The 9,660-nt window shown below is 41.1% G+C and overlaps 1 protein-coding gene across 1 annotated transcript in view; it reads left to right on the plus strand.

The window, feature by feature from the left end:
* The window catches only part of pde11a (phosphodiesterase 11a), a 42,771-nt gene extending 37,437 nt beyond the window's left edge, over window positions 1-5,334 (plus strand). The window contains exons 19-20 of the mRNA XM_008306200.1: window positions 557-640; window positions 5,101-5,334. Of these exons, the coding sequence (XP_008304422.1) occupies window positions 557-640; window positions 5,101-5,334 (318 nt within the window). The remainder of the gene's footprint in view (window positions 1-556; window positions 641-5,100) is intronic.
* The last annotated feature ends 4,326 nt before the right edge of the window (window positions 5,335-9,660 follow it).

Below are 9,660 nucleotides of genomic sequence, written 5' to 3' on the forward strand. Positions count from 1 at the left end.
ATAGGTGTAAAAATAGCAGAGCAATAAACTCAAAGAGAGACTTTGGTCCTTATGAAGATGTTTGTCTTCATTCAGAACAGCCAACAGAAGAGTGCTGTCTGTTTGACGGAGGAGTTCTTGAGGGTGAACTGCGTTACGAGTCCTTAAAAGAGGGAAGCCAACAGCTTTCTGCGTGCAATTAATGGCTGTTGAGTAATCGAGCCAGGCCACATTGCCTCCCCTCTGAAATAACTAATTCAGTAGCCTCAGGTCTGCTGCTTGTGTCAAACCTTTACCGCTCTGTGTGTGGGTGTTGGAAATTAAATATTAACTTCTAAGTCGTAGCCCGGTAACTATCTCTGAAGCACAGCCTCAGTGGAGCCTCTTAAGTTCAGGCTGCAGAAGAATGAGGGAGAATAGAAAATAAACTCAGTTGTCTTGAGAGCTGAAGGAGGATTTTCTCCAAGCAAAGCGGGCACAGCTGCACTTTAGCCACCGGAAGCCTGACTCGTTTGGTTCTCTTCAGCGTGAACACAAACGTAGATTGTAAATAAAAATTCTGCCTTTTGTGTTTCAGGCCATCTTTGACCGAAACAGGAAGGACGAGTTGCCGGGGCTTCAGCTGGAGTGGATTGATGGAATTTGTGCGCCGCTGTACGAGGTAAACGCATGAAGATTAACTGCTCTCTGGCCTTCGCTGCGTGGCGCTTGTCACACATCCGCCTCTGACATCAGTAGTCGCTGTCCTTCCTCCGTTATTGTCCCCCCCCCACTGACGCCAGCAATGAAACTGTCACCGACAACAATTCGACTTTCTTTGCAGCTTTCTCTCTGAGAAAGAAATGCTTTTTTTTTTTTTTTTATTGAAAGCTCTGGAACAACTTCAAGGTTGCATCTTGTTCTTTTGAGAATAGCAGAGTAAGTGTGCACTTCTTTCTGACTGCGAGAAAGCTCAAGAGGTAGTGTGAATAGAGCTGTGATGTAAGTCGGGATGAAGCCCCCTCTGTAAGACAGTGGACTTTGGGCTTCGCTATACTGTAATGAAATTAGCAAAGATGGACACATGCTTTGCTTTGGACACACCGAAAATGAGGCTGATCTTATTGAAGGATCCTGGCTGAGCAAATATTAGGGTCAGATTTAGAGCTAGAGGTTATCTTTGAGGGAATTAAAGGAAATCTATACTGTGTCCTTGCTGGTAAAGTATTGTGTGTGTGTGTGTGTGTGTGTGTTTCCCGAATGACATCAACAGAGCCTCCTCTGCCCCTCCCACCGCCGGCAGCATCGGCGGCTGTGTGGGAGGAAGAAGCAGGCAGACTTAGTGAGGAGATCAGGTCTGTTAAGAGATGAGGCGTGTTGGAGTTAAATTCATGAAAGTCAGACAGAAGAGGAATAGTGAAAGGAGTCAAGGATAAAATAAATCATTCATTCATACAGCACTGGTTGATTTCCTCCACTTTTGTGCTGTTAAACTACCCAGCAAGACCTCTCCTCTCCTTCTGGCCGTCCTGCTGCACACACACACATCCCTCCCGGCCATAACGAACAGAAAAACAAACTACAGGTCATCTCCACATCCGCCGAATTATCCCAGGATCCGTGTCCAAAAAGTTAGAGCGGGCTAATCTTTCGCCCAGCTCGGGCTTCGCCATTGTTGCTGTCTGTGTAGTGTAGATAAAAAGCATCAAAGCGGTGTGTGTTGTCTGCGTGGGGGGTTTGTCTCCACGCTGGCTCGTGTAAAAGGCTGATGTTTGGAGAATGCAGATATGGAGCTCGCGATCATGCTGCTGCCAATTAAACTTGCAAGGGGGAGAACAGAGGAAGTTCAGAGGCGGCAGGGTTTTTTGTCCGTGGGCGGAAGAGATCTCGTTCTTGATCTCGCTGATCTCCTTCTCCTGGTGGTGGCTCGCTACTTTGTGGAATATTAATCCCCCCATTATATAACCTTCCATCTTTATACCCCACCATATGACAGTCTCTCTTCTTCTGAATCCACCTCAGTGGAATAATGATGCCGCGCAAACCGGTGATGATGCCCCACAGAGGGTTTAGGCAGCGGAGAAAGAGGGGAAATTGTTCTGCTTTAGAAAACCCCTTTTTTTATTTAGCCCACAAATCTCATCTGAACTTTGAAATTTACAGCTCGATGTTGGCCACATTCAGTGAGAAGATGAACACATACTCATTTCTACATGGGCAATTATTTCACAGCACTGATTAATCAGTTAAATGTTTGATTGATGAAACATATAACCAGTCAAAGACCTTCCTCACTGACATTAAATATCAACATATCAGCACCACATGAAACAAAGAAGTATACGTTACAGTGAATGACATAAAATATGAGCTGCTGAATTGCATCTCTTGGGTACGATTGACTGTTCTAGTACAAAAAAAATGAAAGAAAGCATCTAAAAAATACCCAAATTTAACATAACAAATGGCAGAGAATGTAGGCGGTGTCCCTATCTTGAAGCCCAAGTTGATGTCTTGTTGTCAACAGTCCAAAATTAGTCAAACATCAATCACACATGATCATTTACATCACTTCTGAGAAGCTAAAACTAACAAATGTTGCATGAAGAATTGCTGAAATGCTCATTTGATGGTCACACAAACTTTCTAAAATCAGTCAATGGTTTCACTTCTGTATTACATCATAATAAATATTACTTCACCATGTGATGTAGCTCACATGTTAGACTGGATCTGTGCGGAAACACAGAAAACAGGAGCCCAACTGAAGCGATCTGACTGCAGAGACGGACATTGACTTTTCCTCAAATCACGGAAATGGAAATCCATGCAGCGCTCTAATGTTTCTCAGCAGCACAGGTGAACGGCTTCATAATTAGTGGCACACGGCGAATACAATATTCAGAATTATTGAGCCCCATATTACAACATATATTATGAATTCCTCATAATCTAAAGTAGGCCGGTGGCTGTTTTTTTAATAAAGAGAACAGGCTCGGTGTCTGAACTCGGCCACGTCACAGAGCTGCGTCCAACGCCTACTCGAGCTTTTTTAATTGTTCATATGATTTGGCAAAACACACCCTCTGAATGTAAACGCATCTTAAATTGCCCGCCTGCATTTAAAGCTCAGTTAATTTGTAGGTGTGATTAGCTGCGTTTTCCCCAAGTGCTACAAAAGATTTGATTTCCTTTTAATGCATACAATACACAATCCCCGGTGTAGGCGTGCAGCACTTGCATACATATTTATTCAAGTCGTTATTACAAAGGCTCAGCATACGTCTCCTACATAGGTGTAGAGGGAAAGTTTTCTCATTCAGACATGTTATATTTCCATATCAAACAGGGTTAATGAAACAATAAGTAATTACACCGACTTCTCTGGAAATCCAGCAGTCACAACGGACGGCGTTAGAAGAACAGAGGTGATTTATTAAACGGTGGCTGACAGCTTTGACTGCCACTTACAGTTCAACGCAAAAGAAATGACAAAGGCGACTAATCTCAGTCATACATGTGCTGCTAATCTTTAAGGAGCAGCCATTTAATGGACTGCAGCTATCAACCGGCTGTATGTTGCCGTTATTGTACTTGGGTGTTCCCTCCACATTGTTTCATTTGTTTTGCTCATATAATGCGTTTGATGAATAATGTGCTGCTTCTCTTGCCCCAGCCTCGTGTATTACCATCACATTACATTTACAGAACGAAGGCGTACAGTTTTTTAGAAAAAAAAAGAGTGTTCTTTGAAGACCACCAAGTAGAAGATTGTTTTAAATTCCCATAAAAGGTCTTAAATATCTATGTGAAAAAATATTTACTTTGCTCAACAGTAAGAAAAAATGACTTTTTATTTGCTTCTCAACTTGTAGCTAAAGAAGTTGTTTTGTATAAAAACATAATTGAGAGCAGCATCAGTATACCAGTATAAGTAATTTGTAAATGTAGCCGTATAAATGAAGCTAAAAGATCTGTAATTTTACTTTATCACCTTTGTTTGGGTTATGAAACAGCTCAGTGCACTTATGAATAGAGTTTAAGATTTTTTTTTTTTTTTTTTTTTTAAAGGATTAACACATAAACTATGCTGATAATTTATTCCATCCAGAAATTGTGAAAATTGTGAAAATGCTGCCTCTCTCCCTCCACCATAGACACTCGAGACACTGACTCAATGTTAATGCAAAGCTTTAAGTCGTTTACACCAGTGGGTCTCAAACTGGGGGTCAGGACTACTTTCAGGGGGGCGCCAGATCATTGTAAAAAAAAAAAAAAAAAACAACAAAAACCTACATTTATCAAATAAATTAGTATTAGGGCTGTCAAAATTAAAAGTGTACACTTCTTCCCAGTCCTTTTTTGAACTTGTTCATATTATGATTTGATTATGCGATATTATTATTATTATTTTGCTCTTTTTGATGCTCTTTAAAAAAGTATTTTCTTTTGTTTTTACATATTTTTTCCCTTTCACTTGTTTGAAATAAATTCAGTTCAAAAGAAAATTAACATGTTAATAATGTGAAGACATTAATCTGTGGAATTAACACATTAATTTTTAATGCATGAACATCAAAGTTTTACTCATGACATATTAAAAATTCAAATTGGGGGATCACGAACACAAACTTATGTTATCTTTGGGGTCGTGGCTCAAAAAGTTTGAGAGCCACTGGTTTACACAATGTGATATGCAAATTTGTACATTCTCCTGCAAACAGTTCTTACATTTGCACATTCTTGCGCATCGCAAATACTTCTATTACTTTTTTTTCCTACATGCAATTCGCTCCATTTGCTAAAGCTGCTGTTTATTTTTTGACTTATTGTCTGTATTAACGTTTTGGCGTCTATGTTAGCAGTGTGTCTATTACAGAGGAAAAACCTGGGAATTGTAAAGCTAATATGCAAACTTCAGTTTTTATTTATTCATCGTAGGTTATCATAGTGTTGAACATGTTATCTCACACTGCGTATTTTTCATAAATCACGCTGAACTGCTCTTTAGGCTGACAGTGTTTTTCCCCATTGCATTTGACCCTTTAACCCCAAACTGTAGCATTTAAAAGTCGTACATAAATTGCACTTGAGTTTATTCTCATCTTTCTCCTTCATCCCTTTTTGTCTTTGTCTCTCTAGACTCTGGTCAAATTGAATCCTAAACTTCAGCCGATGCTTGACATGATCAACGCCAACAGGGCCAAATGGGAGGAACTGAACAGGAAGCGACAACGTGGCCAGAGTGTTTCTGCGCCCGCCAGCCCCTGCAGCGGCGACAGCACAGAAACCAGCGGCTGCACCGTGGCCAAAACCGGCAGCACGCCCTGTTGCAGCGGCGACGCCGACGGCACACCGTCCAAGGCCGCTAGTTAGCTTCTGCATCCGAGCTGATCTCTTTGGCTTGTTTCCTCTTAAATGCGGCCTGCGACAGAGGCGGTGCAGTGCATGCAGAGGTTCTCGGGCTCTGCTCCTCTTTGCTTTTGCTGCTCGAGATGAGCTTTAGACTTGAGTGTGGCGCTATCATACAGGTTTTTCTGCTCCCTTCAGTGTCCCTGTGCTGAAGGCCGACGGAGCTGTGTTTGGCAAGCTTGTTGGAGCAGCTACAAATCAGCTGACGACACCACGTCAGAAAGGAAAACTCAAACCACTGTGTCGACACGTCAACCAGTGAGCTAACACTAACTGTTCTGGGCATTGCACAGATTTTTTTTCGGCACAAGGCATGGAGAATATCGGAGAGGAATGTTTGTCTCTGCTGTGGTTTGTTTTGCTCTCATTACCTCCTTGTTGCTCGCATTTTATTTTTTGTCCGGGGTAACAGAGATATTTTTTTGTAAATCTGTACATAGGCTATTGAGTTATTTACAAGTGCTGTTTCAAAACTGTAAGGTTGGGATTGGATTGTAATGTGGCTGTGGAGTTTCTGAAGGATGAACGGGTGCAGGAACAGCAGGACCTGTGACAGCGCTTGCAATGCAAATTGAATTCTCCGCTCCCTCCCTTCCTGTGCCTTGTTTTAAGATCCTACTGAAAAATGCATGGCCTCCTCGCTGAGGTTCTTAGATAGTATGGAAATCCACGTCGAACCATGCTGTACTTTTGCCATAATTTGTAAAACCAATGACTGCAGTTATGTCTTGATCCCATGTTAGCTACAAAACATTATATACACACACATATATATATATATATATATACATATGGAAATATATTTTGCCCAATTTTATAAATGCAGGGTCTCACTCGTCACACAAAAACACACACAATGTGCCTTGATGAAGTTGTTCTGATATTACATGAATCTCTGCAGGAAAAGTCCTCTCATCTACCGATTCAACGCTGACAGCTGGAGCCGAAAACAAAATGTTACGTTTAATATCAAAAGCAATAGTTAGACATTGTTAGAACTATGCTTTTTGTTTTTTCCTGTTACGTCAGGAGAGTTTTATAAGGAGATCCATGCCACTCTCATGATTATCTGTTAAATGCAAGGCCTCGGTCAGCAGCTGGTTACTGCTTGACTAGAAATAGTGAGAAACAGCTCGTCTGGCTCCGTCCAAAGGGGACGACAGTGACCTGGTAGCTCTCTCTAAAGCTCAAGCGTCAACTCAACAACGTGCCGTTTTGCAGGTGGTGAGCTGTTTCCTGCTACCAGCACTTTTCCTGCAGTCTCTTCAGAAAAAAATAGTCTTCTGAGTGAACTTTCGAGGTGTCAGTAGGTGGATTTTATTACTTTTGGACAGTCAGGAGAGCCGCTTCTCGCTGTTTCCAGCCTTCATACGAAGCTAAGGTAACCAGCCGCTGACTGCTTTCCATCAGGAAGCAATTAAGTGTATTTTCTAAAATGTCAAACTTTTGCTTTAATCTAACCTCTGGCCTTTTCTCAAAGCTCACAAATGCTACACAGTATGACAGCTTTTATAATCTCCAGAAGACTGAGACACTGAAATTTGTAGTACTGAAGTGCCCATGTAGTCACAAGCTTTTATTTTGATATTATAATTAGTATATTAAGTTTTTTTGGGGGGTGGGGGTGGGGGTATGCCTTATGAATTGTGTTGTAGCTTCGTTAATTGGAGTTGAAAACGTGACTGTGCACATTGTGTGGCATGGATCTGTGTGCTCTACTGTATTTTAGTTGAAGAGCTCAACTGAAGTCAACCAGAAAACTTTTTTGACGTGCATGTTTTATGCAGTATTAAGTCCAACCACTTGCTAAGGATGTAGCAAACAAGAGAGCCAACGAATACCTCGTATTTTCATCAGTAAACACTTTATCTCATCGGAAATGCATGACTTAAATTCTATTGCATCATGTTACGTGATTTACTTATGAATATCGCTGTTCTATTTTTTTATTAGGTCTCCAGATGTGGCCGACTCCTACTCGTCTCTTTTTTGCAATGTAACGTGCTTCTTGTGTTTCTTCTTTCCTCTCCCAGTTTGGACTCTGGATTTATTCACGGCGGGCTAAACTGAAAGAAACCTAAGGCATGAAAAGGCAAATGTGCAATGTTTCTGTTCAGAGTTTAAATAAAAATATGCTGCTACGTGTGCTCTGGTTTACACTGACATGAAACTCTGCTGTGGTGAGACATTTTGATTCCTGAGCATCGGTGGGAAGTAACGAAGTGAATTTACTCAAGTAATGTACTGAAGTAGAGTTTTGAGTATTTCCATTTTAATGTACTTTTTTCTTTCAATTCACCACATTTCAGCAGTGAAATATTGTAATATTGTACTTCCTACACCACTACTGTCTACTTTTTAGATGAAGATTTTACACAACGGATAATATAACAAGGCATCATTAAAGATTAAAACAATGGTTTTCAACCTTTAGGACCTCTTACAAAAGGCAGTGTGTTGCTGGGGTCACATTTCAGATGTCTATGCGGAGAAAACAGCTTCAAATAGTGATTTTTCCTTAAAAAAAGATCAAATAAATCACATAATATCATCCATAATCCAAAGATCAGAGGTTAAAGACCCATACCAACAAAAAATGTACGCCAAAACATGCATTTACCTGCTGCCCCTTTTTCCAAAACTGTCTATAAAGTAGTTCAAACCAGCTCCACCTGCAGCAGCTACAACAACAACATGCTGCTTGTACTCTGATGCTTCACGATTAAGAATCTAATGATGCCATAAATAATAATATATCATTAACCTCAATGCTCAAGCTACATTTTGCTGCTAACTTTACTTAATCTGAATACTTCTTTGGTCACTTCTCCCAAGTACTGTACTCAAGTACAAATGTCAGGTATTTCTACCTCGAGTATTTCCATGTTAAACTAAATTATACTTTTATTCTGCTCCAACATGTTGCTAGACCACAGCTGACGTCTTTCATAACTATCCATCCATCATCTATACACCGTTTAATCCTCACTAGGGTTGTGGGGGGCTGGAGTCTATCCCAGCCGACTTAGGGTGAAGACAGGGGACACCTGGACAGGTCACCAGTCTATCACAGGGCTACACTTAGAGACAGACAACCAAGCACACTCACAGTCACACCTACGGACAATTTAGAATCACCAATTAACCTCAACATGTTTTTGGACTGTGTGGGAGGAAGCCAGAGAACCCGGAGAGAACCCACGCTGCACGGGGAGAACATGCAAACTCCACACAGAAAGAGCCGGGTGTCCTCACCAGGACACGAACCACCAACCTTCTTGCTGTGAGGCAACAGTGCTAACCACTGATCCACCTTGCAGCCCTCTTTCATAACTAGTTATATGATAAATTGTCATGAACTACTCAATAAAACAGTAAAATATTCTTACACATTAATGCATGTGTAATAACATTCAAGTAGCATATAAACACACCTTTTCCTATTAAATGCTTAAATGATTCTACTTGTTTAATTGTAAAGCGGTATTTTTAAATTCCATTTTTCTTTCCATCAGTGCTACTTTTACCTAATTTACCTTAATTCTTCCCATCACTGACTTTACTGCCCAGTTCATCCTGTAGTTCAGTAAAGTAGTGACCTCTTGTGGACAAATGCGTCTTTACACACCAACTGCATCTGAATGAAACACTGCAGATAGAAGTACATTTCACTGAGATACATTTTAAATCACAAAAAGGGGAAATTGCATGACACCCATCAGATTAGCGAGATAAGACAGACAAATATATTCACAAAAAAATGCGAATTAGCTGCAATTGAATGAATCTGATCCACGCAAGACGAATGCAACAGTCATTAATCACAAACAACATTTGAAATCCCTCCGCCTTATCTATATCTGCGTTCACACGATCCCGGGTATTAAACTACGGTGCAATGGCTGCAGTGTGGTTTTTTTTTTTGCGTTCAAAGCTGAGCTCTATTGCTGTTGATAGGTGGCGGTGACGTCAGCAGGCAGTGTGTGGGTGGCTGTGTGGGTGAAGATGACTCCCAAATGAGCCTGTGAGAGTAGGAACAACAACAACAAAAAAAAAAAGCCTGACAGGAAGCAAAAGACAGGCTCTGTTAAACTCCACTGTGGTGGATTACCTTGAGCTCTCTGCAGGTAGAGGCAGAGCAAACACAAAACCTGCTCCCGGGCTCTCGTTGACCTTAGCGGCGCCGGCTGACAGTATAAATAAAGACTACTACTGATGAGCTAAATTGGAGGTGATGTATGAGACAGAGAGAAGTCTGAACAATGAGAAAGAGGGAGAAAAATCCACATG

The sequence above is a fragment of the Stegastes partitus genome, unplaced genomic scaffold (genome assembly GCF_000690725.1).
Source record: "Stegastes partitus isolate 25-593 unplaced genomic scaffold, Stegastes_partitus-1.0.2 Scaffold3629, whole genome shotgun sequence".
Taxonomy (NCBI): domain Eukaryota; kingdom Metazoa; phylum Chordata; class Actinopteri; family Pomacentridae; genus Stegastes; species Stegastes partitus.